The sequence below is a fragment of the Narcine bancroftii genome, chromosome 1, assembly GCF_036971445.1.
Source record: "Narcine bancroftii isolate sNarBan1 chromosome 1, sNarBan1.hap1, whole genome shotgun sequence".
NCBI lineage: Eukaryota > Metazoa > Chordata > Chondrichthyes > Torpediniformes > Narcinidae > Narcine > Narcine bancroftii.
In genome coordinates this window covers 42,068,226-42,087,303 of record NC_091469.1, presented here as the reverse complement: position 1 = coordinate 42,087,303, position 19,078 = coordinate 42,068,226, and the positions used below count along the sequence as shown (strand labels likewise).

Here is a 19,078-nt window from a genome sequence, read left to right as displayed (position 1 = left end):
CAAGTTTACTTCCTTTATTTTCTGAGACTTATTCAAATGAGCTTTAACATTGATATATAGCCATCTGCTCAACATTTGGAAGAAGATTCATGTAGAAAGGAAAAAAACAAATGACCAACTACCAAAATTACTATTGATGCAAAATCAACTAATCCCTTTCACAATAGAGAATGGGAGAGAAAAGGGATCAAAAGAATAGAAAATTGTTTTTTGGGAAATAATTTATTATCTTTTGAACAAATGAAGTACAAATATGGTATAACTCATGATACAATGTTTGCATACCACCAACTGAAAACCTACTTAAAGGACAAATTGGGAAGCAGACTGAGATTACCAGAAGGAAGCAGCTTTGAATATGTGATTACAGACACAATGATAATTAAAAGATTTATAACAAACATGTACATCAAACTGCAAGAGAAAGAGAATGATGAAATAAGCTGTAAACCCAAACAAAAGTGGGAACAAGATCTAAACAAAGATAAAAAAATGAAAAATGGAAAAAGCTATGCTCTGGAACTATGAGAAATACAATAAACACGAGGTTATGCATGATACAATATAATTGATTACACAGGCTATATATCACGCCCCAAAAGTTAAATAAATGGGACCCAACAGTATCAGATAGATGTTTTCACGGTAAGAAGGAAACGGAAACAACAGTACATGCAATTTGGGCATGTGAAAAAGTGAAAAAGTTTTGGGAAGATCTAAATCAGGTATTAAATAAAATCACAAAAAGCAACATACCAAAAAATCCAGAGATCTTTCTTCTAAGTAATATAAGAACTAAAGAATTAGGCCTCAAACTGGATGAAGCGCAAAAAAGATTTATTACAGCAATGGTACATGGAAATGAATAAATGTATTCCACTGGAAAAAAATAACATATAATTTAAAAAATAAAGTCACATTATTTGAACAAATTTGGGAACCATGCATGGAACACACCAGAGAGGGCCTACCGTGGACCTCCACCCCCTAAAATGACAGAATGAGAAGACGACGAAATGACTTGACCCAGTGTATAAAAGTAGATGATACAATTTTCTAATTTATTTTCATTGTGTGATTACATTGTTTAATGGGTTTATTGTAATGTATATGTTGAACATTTAGTGGGTAGGGAGGGGGGTGGGAAGGGGGGAGGAAAGGGAGGTGGGGAAAAGGGGAGAAAATGACTGTGTATATTAAAGAGGGAAATGTTGGTGTGTATTTTGGTTAATATGGTTGATAGTGTGAAAAAAAAAATAGGCAAAGCATTGAAGAACACAGGCAAATGGGATTAGTGTAGTTGAGTAAAAAAGAGATTTTCATGAGCATTTTTGTGCTGTACAATTCGATGACCTTATAGTCTTAAATATCTTGCTTGCCTGATATATTACTTATTTCCTGTGAACAGGAGTCATTAAAAACAATGATGACCAGAAAATATACATAACCCAGATGAAGCAAATTAATTTTCATGCCACATGTCTAGATTTTGTTCAGTCAAACCCTAGGTGATCCATCTTCATTCTCATTCTAAGCTGAAAAAAGTATCAATGTGGGTAATGAAAGTTTGCAACAAGAATTTACTCTTTTAATGAAAAACTAATGAATGGAATATTTGGTGGTTATGTTAAATTTTTAGTCTGAACAGAATCAACACCGAAAGGCAGGTATCAAATAAATATAAAAAATGTGATTTTTTTTCTGATGGATGGGGTGAGAGTCATGCACATAATTTTGGTAACTCTAGCCTTAACTGATGGAACTGGTCCTTTTAATAAATGGTGTGGAGAGTAAAAAAAAACAAACAAAAAAAAAATTGATATATAGAGCTACATAATGGACAGCAGCATATAGAATACATTGGTTCTGTTATTGGACAAGGAAACATTTCAACGATATATAGCCAGGTAGATGAATAAGAAAGGTTGAGAGAAATATGGGTTGAATTCAGGCAAATGGGATTAGCTTGGGTCAACATGTTGGTTGGGATGGACAGGAGGAACTGAAGGACCTGTTTCCATGATGTAAAACTGACTCAAACAGATCAAATATTTGATGAGTTTGAGTATCAAGTAGTACTTGGACTCTGAAAATTTACTTTCAGTTAAAAGTAATATATTTTAGAAATTACAAAAACTAGTCAGATTTTCATTCCCCAATGAGCTGATGTCAATCACTATAATACCAACCATCCTACCCCATACCTATATTGTCTCCACTTATCGCAGAAGTACATAAGAAATAGGAGCAAGTGTAGGCCATCTGGGCCTTCAAGCCTGCTTTGCTATTCAATGAGATCATGGCAGATTTGATGATAGTCTCATCTCCGCCTACCTGCCTTTTCACCATATCCCTTAATTGCCTTTCGATGTAAAAATCTATCCATCTTTGTATCAAATATATTTACTGAGTTCGCCTTCACTGCTTCAATGGACAGTGAATACCATAGATTCACTACCCTCTGGGAAAATTTTGTTCCTTCTCATCTCTGTCCCAAATCTACTACCATTAATTTTGTGGCTATGTCGCCTAGTGCTGCACTCCCCTACCAATGTAAACAACTTATCTACCTCTATTTTTATGCCTTTTATAATTTTGTATGTTTCTATAAGATCCCCTCTCATTCTTCTAAATTCCAATGAATACAGTCCCAGATTATTCACTCTCTCCTCATAGGCTAACCACTTCATCTCTGGAATCAACCTGGTGAACCTCCTCTGCACTCCCAAGGAGACCAGAACTGCATGCAATACTCCAGATGCAGTCTCACCAGTACCTTGTACCGTTGCAGCATAACCTCTCTACTCTTAAATTCAATCCCTTTAGCAATGAAGGCCAACATTCCATTTTCCTTCTTGAAAGCCTGCTGCACCTTCAAACCAACCTTTTGTGATTCATGCACAAGCACTCCCAAATCCTTCCGCACGGCAACATGCTATAATCACTTGCCATTTAAATAATATTCTGATATTCCATTTTTCCTCCAAAGTGGAGGACCTCACATCTGCCAACATTTTACTCCATCTGCCAGAACCTTGGCTCATTTACTTAACCTATCTAAATTTCTCTGAAAACTCGCTATCCTTTGCACAATTTGCTTTTCCATTCAATTCAGTGTCATCTGCAAACTTAACTACGTTACACTCCGTCTCCTCTTCCAGATCGGTTTTGCATATTATGAACAGTTGCAGGCCCAGCACTGACCCCTGCGGCACCGTTTGCCAACCAGAAAAACACCTCTGTACCCCAACTCTCTGCTTTCTATAGGTTAACCAATGCTCTATCTATGCTAATGCATCACCCCCAACTCCATGCATTCTTATCTTCTGTATAAATCTTTTATGCAGTACCTTATTGAACGCCGCCTTCTGGAAATCCATATAAACAATGTCCACCTGCTCCCTTCTATCTACAGTGTTCATTATATCCTCAAAGAACTCCAGTAAGTTTGTCAAACAGGTCCTGTCTTTGCTGAAACCATACTGTGTTTACCTAATGGATCTATTATTCTCCAGAAGCCTCACTATTTCTTTACTAATGGCTTCATGCATTTTCCCAACACAGATGTTAAACTAACTGGCCTACAGTTCCCTGCCTTTTGCCTACATCCATTTTTGAATAGTGGCATGACATTCACTACCTTCCAATCCACCAGAGTCCAGAGAATTTTGATAAATTATCAACCCCTCGACTATAACTTCTGCCACTTCTTTCAGTACCCCAGGATGCCTTCTATCGTGAGCAGGGGATTTAACTATCTTTAGACCTTCAGATTTTGAGTACAACCTATATGGTGATATCTATTACATCCACATCCTCACCTCCTATCACATCCATAATATCAGTCATTAGTATGTTCAACTTGTGCTCCACCTTGAATGCTGACACTAAATAGTCCTTCAAAGCTTCAGCTATTTCTTCATTACCCAGTATCAATTCCCCCTTCTCATCCTCCAAGGGACCAACCTTCACTTTAGCCATCCTTTTGTGATTTATATGACTATACAAACTTTTACTGTCCATTTTTATATTTTGTGCTAATCATTTCTCATCATCTATCTTCTCTCTTTTTATTGCTTACTTTGTGGTTCTTTGTTCCTTCTTAAAGTTTTCCCAATCTTCTAGTTTCCCACTGCTCTTGACAACTTTGTACGCATGAGCTTTTAGTTTGATGCTCTCCTTGATTTCCTCAGTTATCCAAGACTGGCTGTCCCCACCCTTATGGACCTTGCTTTCAATTCAAATATACTTTTGTTGAGCACCATGAAAAGTCTCTGAAAATCTTCCACTGTTCATCAACCACTCCTCTATTTAGCCTGTGTTCCTAGTTTACCCTGACCAGCACCTCCCTCATCCCCTTGTAATTTATCTTGTTTAGATATAACACACTTGTCTGAACAATTGTACCCTCCATTTGTATGATAAAATCAATCATACTGTGGACACTCTAAGAGGATCCCTAACTACAATTTTACCTGTCCCATTGCACAGGACCAGATCCAAGATAATATGTTCCCTTGTAGGTTCAGTGACATGCTGTTCAAGAAAGCCATAAAGTATGCATTCTATCCTCACATGCCTTCGATGTTTCTTGCCTGTGTTACTATAATGTTATTATGCCTATAGACAACTGCCACAAGTGATTTTTTTCCCCCTTACTATTCCTAATCTTGACCCAAATGGACTCTACATTTTGCTCATGAGATCTTACATCACCTCTCATTACTATTCTTAGCTCATTCTTAACTAAGAGTACTGCCCCACCTCCCTTACCTTCCTGCTTGTCCTTCCTTATTACCAGATATCCTTGGATATTTAATTCCAAATCCTCTACACCCTGAAACCACATTTCTGTAATGGACACTAAATCATACCCCCTTGTACTGATTTGTACCATGTTCACTTACCTTGTTTCAAATGCTTACTGCGACCAGCCAAAGTCCCTTTATACCCATTATGCTTTAAGATTCGGTATCTTTGTCTGTTTTACACTTGATTTTTACCCCCTTTACTCTTGCATTTCGCTTTTTTAACTTTTGCTTTGACTTTACTCATATTTCTCTTTTACTTCATCCATCCCTCTCCAATTTGTTGAACCCACCCCGCTACTATTTAATTTAAAGCCCTACCCATAGTCCTAGATAAGCGATTCGCCAGGATTCAGATCGCATTACAGTTCAGATGGAGCCCGTCCCCTTTGAACAATTCTTTTCTTTCCAATTCTGGGTACCAATATCCCATGAATTGGAACCCACTTCTCCCACACGGATCCTTGAGCCAAACATTTAACTCTCTAATCTTCTGGGCCCTGTGCCAATTTGCATGTGGCTCAGGTAGAAATCCAGAGATTAAAACCTTTCTCATTCTGCTTTTTAAATTTGATCCCCAGCTCTTCAAATTCCCTTAGCAGAACCTCTTTCCTCATTCTACCCATGTTGTTGGTACCCACGTGGACCTCGACAACTGAATCTTTACCCTCCCACTGTGAGTTCCTCAGTGGGTCAGATATCTCGAACTCTGACAACAGGCAGGCAAAACCGGTATAGCCTTCAGAGCACTCTATCCCTGCAACAGAGAACTTTGTCTATTCCCCTAACTATACTATCCCTAATTACCACTGTATTTCTCTCCTCTCCCCCTTTTTGAATGGCTTCCTGAACCACAGTGCCATGATTAAGTTGCATCTAACCCATTACCTTGCCTTCATGATCAAATGACTGGACTATTTGTGACTAACGTTCCACACTGTCGTAGTTGACTAATTACTGACCTATAAAGAGGCAGCAGAAGTGAGTAGACAATAGTTGAATAAAAAACATGTTCTCAAGGATATAAGGCAATAAATATTGAGGTGACTAGCAAAGCTAGTAGCCTGAAAATGAAAGAAAATTGGAATGAAACATCTTTGTGATATATCATTGAAAGTTATTCTGCACTTTCCATAACCTCTCTTATCCAGTCAATGTTTAGTCTCATTTCCACCTCAATAGTACAGTTTAACATATGATAGCTAAAAACCTAACTGTTTATATTGTGTAGTTTTTTGAACATCTTGTAAAATCATTTGCAGAAGCTCATTAAAAGTGTTGTGTGATGACAAATTACATGTGTTGATTGCTCTAGTGCAGCAGTTTTCAAACTGCCCCCCTCAACTCATATTCTTCCTTAAGTATTCCCTCTGCCCTCTGTGATTAGTGGGGAAAAAGGTTTGAAAACCACTGTTTTAATCGTACCTAATTGACTTGTTAGGTGCACGGTTTCATAACTCCAAAGGAAATGGGCCAATGAGAATTTTTCTCAAGCAAAATATTTCAGTAACAATTGGGCCTAGATCAGTGATTCTCAACCTTCCCTTCCCACTCACATCCCACCTTGAGTATCCCTTACTAATCACAGAGCACATTGGCATAGGGAATATATAAAGCGGTATTTGAGTGGAAAGAAAAAGGTTGAGAATCACTAGTATATGTTTATAATCAAATTTCTTTGCATGTGGCTTTTTAATAATCTTTGCTAAAAGTCTCTCCTAACTTTTGGTAACTGTTTACACAATATCTGTTATTGAGAAAACAATGTTTTAAGTCTTAAGGCAAGGTTTGTCAGTGAAAATAGGTGATAATTTGATTTGGGGTTCTTAACTTTTGTTTCCAGTTTGAAGCCATGTCCTTCTCTGAAACATCCTTCATTCTTCCTGACCAATAGTTGCTAATTTAAGTCTTTTTGTTAAGTATATCCAGCAAGGATTCTTGAAGTAGCGTGTAGATGGTGCAACTTGGTAAGAGACCATTCTGGACCTAGTACTGGAAAATAAGCCAGCCAGGTGATTGGAGTTTCAGTGAGAGAGCATTTTGGGAATAGTGATCAGAATTCCTTAAGATTCCAGATGGTTATGAATAAAGATAAGCCTGCACCTTGTGGGAAAATAGTAAATTGGGGAGGATAAACAATGGTGTTATTAGTAGGAGTTAGGCAGAGATAATTGGGAGCACTTGTTATCAGACAAGTCTACAACTAACGTGGGAGTTGTTTAACGACCAGCTAATGAGAACCCAAGAACAGCATGTTGCAGCAAAGAGGAAGGAAAAGTCATCTCGTCATGTTGGATGACAAGAGAGGTCATTAATCTAATCAAAAAGAAAAATTTATGTAAAGTTTTGGAAGGTAAAGTCAGCCCGGCCTTTGCCCAATAGAAAGAGCTTAAGCAGGGTATTAGGAAAACCAAAGGGGACCATGAAATGTCCTTGGTGACCAGCATTAAAGAGAATCCCAAGCCATTTTATACTTGCATTAAAGATAAGAGAATGACCAGGAAAAGGATAATATCACTCTGGAATGAAGAAGGAAATTCATGCTTGGAGTCAGAGAAAGTGGGCAAGGTAATAAATGAGTACTTTGCTTATGTATTCACCAAGGAGAAGCATGCAAAGGACTGTGGTTGGAAGCATAGTCTGGAGAATGCTAATGTTGAGATCAAGAAAGAGATGATACTGGGACTTTTGAAGAGTTTTAAGGTGGATAAGTCTCCGTGGCCTGGTTGGATATATCCCAGGTCAATGAAAGAGACAAGTGAGGAGATTACTGGAGCCTTGATGAAAAGGCAATGTCCGAAAGACAGAAAAGGAGACAATGCCGTAGCCTAAAAGAAAAATGAGGATAAGCAAGAAAATTATAGGTCACTAAACTTCAAACTAATCATGGGAAAACTATTGGGAAGGATATGTAGGAATAGAATGTATGTATATTGGGTAGGTTATGGTCAGATTAGGGCCAGTCAGCATAGCTTTGTCCACTGCAGGTCATCTCTTACAAATTTGCTTGTTTTTTAAAGATGCATCAAAAGTGGTTGATGATAGGTGTTGTCTTCATAGACTTTAATAAGGCATTTGACGATGCCCCTCAGAGTGGCACAATTAGCAACAATAAGGACTGGGGTTCAAAACCCACGCTATCTGTAAGGAGTTTGTGCGTTCAACCCTTGTCTGCATGGGTTTCCTCAGGGGGCTCCAGTTTCCTCCCACTGTTTAAACGATCTGAAGGTTGTAGGTCAATTAGGTGCAATTGGGCAGCATGGGCTTGTGAGCTGAAAGGGCCTGTTACCGGGCTGTTTGTCTACATTTTTTTTTAATTAAAAAAAAAATGTGATAGCTGCTCCAGAAAGAAAAAATTCATGGGATGCATAATGAATTGATAGCTTGGATTTGTAATTGGCTGGCCCATAGAATACAGAGGTTAGTAGTGAAAAGCTGCTCTTCTGGCTGGAGTCCACAACCAGTAGTATTCTGCAAGTTTGTGTGACTGTGTGTGCGTGAGAGAGAATGAGAGAGCTAGATGACAAAGCAGGTCAATAAGTTTGCAGATGACACAAAGATGGGTGGAGTTATGGACAATGTAGCGGGCTATCAAAGAATACAACAGGATATAAATCAGTTACAGATATGGGTAAAGACATGGCAGATGGAGTTTAAATTAGACATGTGAAGGATGTTATACTTTGGGACGTCAAATATAAAGGGAATGTAAAGAGCTAATGGTAGGGCCCTTAAAAACATTGGTGTGCAGAGGCATCCAGGCTCCAGATCCATACGCTTTGAAAGTGGCCAAGCAAATCGATTAGGTGGTAAAGTAAGTGTAAGGTATGTTTGGTTTCACTAGGTAGAATAATGAGTAGAACAGTAAGATTACTCTCAAATTTTGAAGTCATGTTGCAGCTACGTAAAATTTTGGTTTGGTCACATTTGCAGTATTGCGTGCAATTCTGGTTGCCCCATTACAGGAAGATATGAAGATATGGAAGGGAGAGATTTACAAGGCTGTTGTCTGGATTAGAGTGTATGAGCTATAAGGAGAGATTGGACAAACTTGAGTTGAATTCTCTGGAGCTTTGGAGGGTGAATGGAGACCTGTTGGATGTTTATTAATTTATGAGAGGAATTGTAAAGGTAGATAATCAGAATCTATTTGCCCAAAGTAAATAAAAATGCTACCACCAGAGAGAGAGAGAGAGAGAGAGAGAGAGAGAGAGAGAGAGAAAGATATGCAGGGCAATTGTTTTTCTTCAAAGAGTGCTGAGCGTCTGGAATGGACCAGGAGCAATGGTGGAAGCAGATACAATAGTAGCATTTCAGAAGCTTCCAATTGACACCATCACACAGTTGGATAAATATACAGTGAACTGAGAAATCATGTCCGGGCATTGGAGTTTTAGTTGAGTTTGGACATTATGTTCAGCAGAGACATGAGGGGCGAAGATCCCTTTGTTGTGCTTTACTGTTCTATTTTCTATGCTCTATGTTTATGATCTGTATTTTTCCTGCAGACAATGCAGTTATCTACCAATCACTTGAAGAGAGAGAAGAATTGGTGACGTCATCAGAATTTTTATAAATTTTCATTTGTATAAAACTCGCTGGTCTTGAAATTTGGTTACATTCAAAGAGTATAAAGCTTCCAACCTCTCTCACATTGGAATCTCAATATGACTCTCATCTCCAATGATGCCTGGCACCCTATGATATCAAAAAGACATTGTGTCAGACATGAGAGGTGACTGTTATGCTGTGAAACAGCTCACTGAGGCTCAAGATTTCAGACAGGGAGTGATCTTCGATAAATATTAGCTAAGATATCAGGGAGAAATGGATGGTCTTTGATCAGTTCCAAAAGAATTTTATTTACATTGACCTGATAGTTAAAAGGAAATCTGATTCAATGTCTCAGGTCATTTACTTTTTAGAATTCAACTAAATGAATATTCTGGATTCTCCACTCAGTGCCCGAGAAGTCACAAACTTTTCACCGAGAGGCAAAATTCCTACCACCAAGAAACAGCTAACACCATGACATCTAAAAATGCAGGAGATGGTATTAGCACTGAAATGACCTGACCTGAATTTCCATGTGTTCAGAAAACTCCTGCCAATATATGATATAGTCTGTATCCACCTGAATTTGCCTCAGCCATAAAAATTAGAAAACACTTAATAGCAGAAATTATAATCATGGTAACAGGGTTTCACATGATGTAACACAAATAATACATCAAATAGTGGCTTTAGGTTTTCAGAAATAATGGTGAACTTTGTTCTCATACCTCAGCCATCCATTCTTTAAAAGTTCTTTTCCATTTTCCTGGTTTCTCTAAGTGAAGATAAGTATCAAAAAGAATAAGGTACAGGTACCTCTCCAGGTATTGCAGACTACGAAAATGTAAGCTTTCTGCAGTACATTTATCCTTTGCCACTTTCGACTGAAAGAAAGGTAACAAATAATTATTTTGAAGCAAGCAATAATGATTAATGCATATTACAGAATCTACATTCTCTCATTACCAGTTTTACTAATACTGACATATATCCTGTGAAGTTCCTTATAGAGATTTTGATGTTTTAATGTTACAAAAATTTGTAAGAGATCTTAGAGACTGTTTCTTTTGATTGTTTAATGCAACCATTCTCAATGGGGACACTATTGTCACATCCCCCCCAACCCCACCCCCCCCCCCCCACCCCACCAAGGGCCACAGTACATTTAAGCAAAAGCTTTTTTTCTTTTCACCTTGCGTAACATGAATATTTTTTATAGGTTTTGTGCAGTCCATAGAAGAGAAGAACTGAAGAAACAAAAACTTGCCTGCTTCATAGGGAAGGGGAACCATAAACTTTGAGCAGAATCCTAAGGGGACCATAGCCAAAAAAAGGATGAGATTGGCTGGTTTAATGGATCAAAATGTTTTTCCTCATTACCCCAGAATAAACAAATCCTTTTCCCTCCCCTTTAAATTGGGTGATTTTTCTGGGAATTGTTTTTACTTTTTACTTCTTTCGTTCCTTTGAGACTGGGAAATATAGAACCATACACTACAGTACAGAAACAGGGCCCTTGGCTCTTCTATTCTGTGTCAAACTATTTTTCTGCCTAATCCCACTGACTTGTACCTGGACCATATCCCTCCATACCCCTCCCATTCATGCACCTGTCCAAATGTTTCTTAAATGTCAAAATGAAGCCTACATTTACCAATTCAACTGGCAGCCCATTCCATGCTCCCATGATTCCCTGGGTGAAAAAGTTCCCCATATTGTTCTTTTTAAACTTTTCCCCTTTCACCATTAACCCATCCCCTCTAGTTTTTATCTCACCTAACCTCAGTGGAAAAAGACTGCTTGCATTTACTCTATCTATACTTATCATAATTTTTTGAATATCTCCCCTCATTCTTTTCTATCCCAGGGAATAAAGTCCTATCCTGTTTAACCTTTCCCTGTGACTCAGTTCTTTAAGTCCTGGAAACATCCTTATAAATCTCCTCTGCATTCTTTCAGTCTTATTGATATCTTTCCTGTAGTTAGGTGACCAAAACTGCACCCAATACTCCATATTTGGCCTCACTGATATCACCATAACATAAGCAACTCAAACATTCAATGCTTTGATTTATGAAGCCCAATGTCCCAAAAGCACTGTTTACAACTTTGTCTACTTGTGATGCCTCCTTTAGGGAATTATCTATCTGCGTTACCAGATCCCTCTGTTCTACTGCAATCTTCAATGCCCCATGTTCTTTCTTGGTTTGTCCTTTTAAATTGCAACACCACATCTGTCTGCATTAAAATCCATCTGCCATTTTGCAACCCATTTTCCAGCTGGTACAGATCCCTCTGCAAGAATTGAAAGCTTTCCACGCTGCCCATGACACCTCCAATCTTTGCGTCATCTGCAAATTTGCTGACCCAATTTATCACACTGTGGTGATACACCACCAGCCAACTGTAGAGGGCGATCTCTGTACCTGCAGGAAGGCTACGTAAGGGGCTAACTCCACCTGGCTGGCTGTTTATCAGCTGACCTGAATAAACCACCTAAGGGGCTGACTACACTTGGCCATCTGTCAATCAGCAGTCCTGAATATAAACCTGAGCCGGCCCCTCCTGAGCCAGTCACACGGGGGGCCACCAAGGCATGAACTAGTGTTCAGACTTTGACTGGGATAAAGCCTGTTGTGCAGTATTTCAAGTTCTGTGCTTGCTTGCTGGTACCTCAGCGCACTACAAATTATTCTAGTAAAAAATATTTAAAGAGAAACCATGGAAAAGTTTCTGATGATTGGGAGCCTGGAGATCGACCCCCAACACCAGGATGCCCAGGCACGCTTCGATATCTGGAAGCGTGCGATTGAGGTGATCATCAACACCAACCAAAAATGGCTCATGGTGCTCAGCACCAAGCTGGGCCCATGAGGTTTCCAGGCCATCAAGGACTGCACGGACTACAAACCTGCAATGGCCATCCTGGAGAGCACATACAAGCCCCCGACTAATGTGGTCTATGCCCGGTACCGGCTCAGCATCAGGCCCCAGCAGCCAGGTGAGACAGCAGATGCCTATCTGAGGGCCCTGTGGGAGTTAGCCCACCCGTGTCTGGCCGAGACCAGGGTAACTGAAGTGGCTGATCCGGGATGCCTGTGTGCGAGAGCTGAGCTCGAGGAGCGCACGACTGAAGTTGCTGGAGGAAAGCATTGCCTCACTTACCAGGATAATGGAGGTGGTTTGTTCCCTGGAGGCTGCAGCCCATCATGCTGGTCCTGAGGTCTTCAATGCCCAACTCCCCTAACCTCCAGCCTAGCAGATGCAAATGACCACCGTCGCTGAAGGGCCCTACATGGAGAAGACTATCGCAGCTGCCGCCACAGATCCTGGAAAGCCAGCAAGGAACCTGCTTTACTCCCGATGCGGGAAGAAAGGCCATTTTGCTAAGGTGTGCCTTTCCAGGCCCATCGGGAGCACTACGGCCCTCTGTGACCAGCTGGGAGCCCTTCTAAACACCACCAAGTGCAATCTATTATTCGCCCCGCCATTCTACCCTCACCACCGAAGTCATTTCCGGCCCAGCTACCGACCTGCACCGCTGAAGTGTTTTCATCTGGGTGTCACCATCTTCCTCCAGACAACTTCCGCCCGCACTGAAGACATCATCTCTGGCTTCACTGCTGATTGGGTTGCCCGACCACACCGACACCAGTTGTGTCCACCAGGCGCCACTATCTTTAGCTAGCTGATCCCCGACTGCCGCAACACGTGCACCACATCGACGGGACGACCTGGTCAAGATGGGTGCGTACCCGATCGCCCACCCAATGCACCCCACGTCCCAGAAGGAAGCCGCTGGCTGATACTCACCTCTTCCATCGGGGAGCAGCGACCCATAACCTGAGATGGCCCTAGCGTCCACCACCTTAAAAAGGGACATTTAGCAAGCTCTAAGCTACAGTATGGGAATCCCAGTGAAAAAATATGTGGAAAGTTAAAATCTCCTGCTATCACAACTTTGTTCCCTTCAGCTATCTGCTATCACTCTACAGATTTGCTCCCAATTCCCGCTGACTCTCAGGTGGTCTCTGTGATTCTGTAGGGTCATTATTACTATTTTTGACAGTTTCCCTCACGATATATCCCACTATAACAATTAACAGAAACCCATCCCCATTATTGATTAACCTACATAAAACATACAACACAGGAACAGGCTCTTCGGCCCACTCTGTCTATGTTGATTATGATGCCATTTAAATTGCCATATGGCTGCAGAAAGTGACAGACCTAGCCGACTCTATCTTGGGCACATCCACTGAAGACATCTACATGAGGTGCTGTCTCAAGAAGTCAACTAATACCCTAAAGGATCCCAATCACCCTGTTCAAGCTCTCATCTCGGTGCTATCTTCAGATGGAAGGTACTGAAACTTGAAGTCTTCCACCTGCAGGTTTATGATCTGTTTCCTTTCATCCACTTTCAGACTCCTGAGCCTCCCCGTACTACTCTAAACAGAGCACGACAACAAGAACACCAAAGATTGTGTGCACCATTGTGAAATCAATTTTTTGCACCACTGTAATTATAAATATTTATCTATCCTTTTATGTTTATTATCTTTATCTTATGGCACATTGTGTAAATTTAATTAACAATTTTTTTTAATTACTGTGTTTTATTGCAGCAAGATTTTCATGACAACTATATTTTGTACTTGTGTATATATGATAATAAACTCTCATCATTATAATATCTCATCTCATATCCCTTTGTTCCCTGACTGTTCACTTGCCTATCTAAATACATCTTAAATGTTGCTATTAAATCAACTTTCACCACCTTCCCTGGAGCACATTCCAGGCACCTACCATTCTCTGCCTAAAAATTCTTACCTTGCAAGTCTCCACTAATAATTTTCTCTCTCTCTCTCACTCACTTTAATTCTATCCCCTCTAGCATTTGACACTTCCATCCTGGAAAAAGATTCTATTTATCATTTCTATGCTTCTCATACAAGTAATTCTCATCAATCCATCAACGTCCTGATGAACCTCTTCTGCACCTTTACCAAAACCTCTACATGCTTCCTGTAATACAGCAACCACAACTGCACATAATACCTTAAATGTGGCCTAATCAAAGCTTTAGCTTTGACATCCCAATTTTTATTCTCATTGCCCCAAATGATAAAGGCAAGTTTACAATACGCATTCTTTACCAGTCTATCAACTTGCGTTACCACTTTCAGGAAGCTTGCACCCCAATATCCCTCTGTACAACAATGTTTTTAAGGGTCTTGCCACTTACTCTCACATTTGACCTCTCAAATTGCAACACCCCACACTTGTCTGGATTAAGATCCATCTATGTTTCTCTTGGTGTACAAATGATTTACAAATTTCTTATCATATGGAATCTAAATGCAGAATTTCTAAAGATTCCAATTTTTTGTAATTTGAAGTTTACATTCCTTGAACATCTGTTTGACTTGGCTTCATGACATAAAATTGGAAAGATAAAAGAATGAAACATAGATCATGAATCTAACTGATTTGTCCTTGAGCAATATCATTAAATGCCCACTTCTTTCAAGTGGATAGATGTGAGGTTAACAAAAGGGAGACATAAATGAGTGGTTTTCAAATATTCTGCTTGTTTATCTTGAGATTATCAAATATTAAATTGAAAACAAAGGAGATTATTTTATAACAGAGCATTTTAATGCAAATTTCACTGAAAATCTGGTAACGGTGTTTGTAAATAGTTATTGCAGGTGAAAATTGCTTGTGTGCAGATGTTGTCAGACAAGTCAATTTATCATTCTGCTTGCAAAATATAATTAGCACTCCTCTGCAATTCGCAAAAGTGTTGGAGGAACTCAGTAGGTCATGCAGCATCCAGAGGTAGTAAAAGATAACCAATGTTTTAGCCTGAGCCCTTCATCAGCGATTCATAGCTTTCTCTTGCCAAGACTTCCCTCCCACCATCCATCATAAATGCCTATCACCCTGGTCATTTCTTCTCGCTGCAATCTTTAGGCAAAAGGTACAGAAGTCTGAAGTCCAGCAAAACCAGGTACCATTTGGGTTTTTTCTTTCCCAACCAGCTATCAGCCTCTTCAAACTTCCTGAATTACAATAACCATAAACTACTCTAGGAGCACCAAAGGATCCAGCAAGTTTCCAGCTCTTGACCTTTACATCTCCCTTTTCCAAAGCATGTTAACCTGTTAACCACCTGGACTTCTCTACCCCTCTCACGTGTTCTAACCTCACCTTCACCCCCCAAACACTCTGTTTACTGCTCACTTGACAGGAATGCCAACTTCACCTTTGAACCTGTGCTCAAGGGAGGCACAGTTGTGATCTGGCAAATGACCTTTACCTACCTGAGGCCAGATGCCAGATGCCAGCTTTCTGACACCACCTCATATCCATCCCTAGACCAAGATCTATTAACCATCATCAGGATATCATCCCTTCCAACCTAAAGGGCCCCAACCTGTAATATTGACTGACCATTTCCCTCCATGGATGCTGCCTGACCTGGTGAGTCTTTCCCAGAATCTCAATGTTTGCACGAGATTCCAGCAACTGCAATTCTAGTGTTTTCTTCCCCAACTTATTTGAACCATGTCTGGACAACTGCCAAATGATTAGCAATATTGGTCCATCATGTAGAGAACATCACCTGACTACTAAGTCCAGCAATGGGAGGCATCACTTTCTTTGTGGATTAAGAGTAATGTTAACACCTGTCCACATGTCAAGCATAACCTTTATCATCGACTTCAAGTGGAATTATTTGTCATGGTCATCAATATATTGATGAGGGGGTTACGGCAAACGTAAGCATGTGCATCATTTTCCAACTTTGAATTAGAATTTTATGGGTCCAGTTTCAGGGACAAATCTTATTCATGAAGTGTTTGTCCATATAGCAAGTTAATTGAACAGTGGCACTGGGACAGGTGAGCAAAATCATGTTAATGTGGACATTTTTATTAAGGCAAAATGCTTTTATTTCTCTTTCCTGGCAGTGCTCCTACAACATAAATCCACCTCCTTTAGTCAGGAAATGTAAAGGAGAGGAGCCAAGAGAGCCGAGGGGAGAGAGAGGGGGGAGGAAGAGAGAGGGAGGGAGGGAGAGGGGGGGAGAGAGAGACGGGGAAGAGAGGGGGGAGAGAGGGGGGAGAGAGGGGGGGAGGGGGGAGAGAGGGGGCGGGGGGAGAGGGGGGGAGAGGGGGGGAGAGGGGGGGAGAGGGGGGAGAGAGGGGGGGAGGGGGGGAGAAGGGGGAAGAGGGGGGAGAGAGGGTGGGGAGAGAGGGGGGGAGAGGGGGGGAGAGAGAGAGGGGAGAGAGTGAGAGGGGAGAGAGTGTGTGTGAGTGTGTATGTGATGTCCAATTATCTGCACCACTTTGTAGCTGGATCAAAAGCTTCCTCTGGTCACATCACAAGTGGCACAAAATGGCCATCACACATTAAAAATAATCATGTAGAAGTTATTAACCCTATCTTCAGAACTGGAGTGAAAGCAAGTCATCCTGGATCCCAGAGGACAGAAGAAATTGAAGAAGAGGAAGATGAAGGAAAAGGAAAAAAAAATCAATTGTGTAATTTCAGCTGTGAAACATCATTGCTGCCGGTGGCAGAGGTGCAGGTATAATCTGCTGGAAGATCTAGCTCCAAATTCTTGTCAACAGAGATATGCCTTTCTAAGAGCATTCTTCCACAACATGTGTAGCATTAGTTGTGGAATAAATGTGACTTTTAATGAAACTGTTTCATCTCTAAATTAACTTCAAAGAATTTCCTGAGCTCTTCTTGAAATGAATCGTGTTTTTTCTTCGAATCTCAACTATTTAACAGCACCAAACATATTTTTGATTCCGAATCATAGTGAGTTTTCATCACAACTGAACCATTGACTGTTATCACATAAACAACATCTGTCGGATTAATTTTTATGTGTGAAAACATTTGCTGACTTCAGTGAGTATAGATCCAAAGTAAACCACTGTGCCTCATTAAAAACAACCCAAATATGGGGCCACATTTAGAGAAATAGTTTAAAATCACCATTAATTATCAGGATGCTTTTGAAGTATTAGGACTCTCCAAGATAATAAAAGCCAATGTTGTAAAATGAAGCAAAATATCTAATTCAGCAACTGACCTAAAACTTGCTATTTTATTCAATGGGGCAGTCTTTAAGGAATATAAAATAAAAGCTGGAAATACTGTCCTGAGCAAGGGCACATACCCAAAAATCATACCACGAACAGTATGCTTCCAGGCATTGGTTTAGTACTCAGACTGAATGGCATGAATGATGATATTACTGGACTAGTAAGGTAGAAGCTTGGATATGTGGAAAGAAATGAAGAGGAAAAGAGGATCTCGATGCTCCAAAAGTTAATTGGAGGCAATAAATATTGGAGGGAATGCAGAAAACATTGCTGCATTCACTAACCTTGCACAAGTATCAATTTATCAATTTGATAGTAACCAGGTATCTTATGTTACAATGGAGGTTGAAGGATAAGCACTGGGTAGAATTAGCTTGAGAACTCCCAGCCAGAACGAGTGTTAGAGGTGCACAGTAGGGAAACCGAACTGGGCACAGTCCGACAGTCGTAAGCTTACTTAGCGTGGGTGAGGGGTGGGGGAGGTGCTGGTAGTGGCCTACCTGCCGAATGGATATAAACTGCTTTGTCCCTCTGACATAGCAGCCAGAAGCACTACTTTTATTGCGTGGAGAGTTGCTAGTGTGGGTCAAGCTAGACACTAGTGACGCTTGGCGCATGCTGGTAATGCAGTCATGTCTGACAGCAAGCGATGACTGCAAGTGTATGGGAGCCCAGCACCTCGCAAGGGGGAGGGTCCGTCCCCTTCCCCCTTTGTGGCGACCCTGAGAATTCCCCTGATTTTCTTTAAATGTGACATGTCACAGATCCATCGGAGAGGGCAGATCTTTGTTTTGACAACTTGGGTAGAATTCAGATCCTGCAACACTGGGGCACTCCTTCGTGATTCAGAAAAGTGCCATACTGAAATATGTACTCAACTCTGAAACTGAATGAGAATTCACATTTTTCTGACGAAGACAAAAATCAAGGCCCCTGACCCATGCTTGACCTTTCCACAATCCAGGAAATGTCATAATTTGACATTTCAATTTAAGTTTTAAAAAATTAGGAAGTTTAAAAACCCAGTCTTGTCTGCATAAGCTCCATTTGTATTTGTGTATACACAGCTGTAACAGATTCTCATACATCTTCACCACCTGGCCCATAGCTGTTCAAGATAAAGGCCTACCTTTTCAGTTTAGCAGATAATAGTGTTGCCACATATAAGATTTAATTTATTTTTTTTAAAGTCATCTTTTTCAGTAAAAATGGAAATTAAGTGATATAAATACAATGTTATCAAGATTAAGAGTTGTCGTTTTCCTCAACAATAGAATATAGAACATTACAGCACAGAACAGGCCCTTCGGTGCTTGATGTTGTGCCAACCTATAAATTCTGACCAAAAAAAACTAAACCATCCCTACCTCATAACCCTCTTTTTTTTTCATCCAGGTGCCTGTCTAAGAGTCTCTTAAATGCCCCTATTGTTCCACTCTCCAGCATCACCCTTGGCAAGGCATTCCAGGCACCCACAGCTCTGCATAAAATACTTACCCCTGATGTCTCCCCTAAACTTTCCTTCCTTCAATTTGTACAGACGTCTTCCAGTGTTTGCTTCTCCCAAAAATCAATCTAAAA

General features: G+C 40.4%; 1 protein-coding gene across 2 annotated transcripts in view; it reads right to left on the bottom strand.

The window, feature by feature from the left end:
• Positions 1-19,078, bottom strand: part of LOC138757489 (paladin-like) — a 61,115-nt gene that overhangs the window by 17,066 nt on the left and 24,971 nt on the right. For both annotated transcript variants that reach the window (XM_069924916.1, XM_069924926.1), the window contains exon 8: positions 10,091-10,246. In XM_069924916.1, the coding sequence (XP_069781017.1) occupies positions 10,091-10,246 (156 nt within the window). The remainder of the gene's footprint in view (positions 1-10,090; positions 10,247-19,078) is intronic.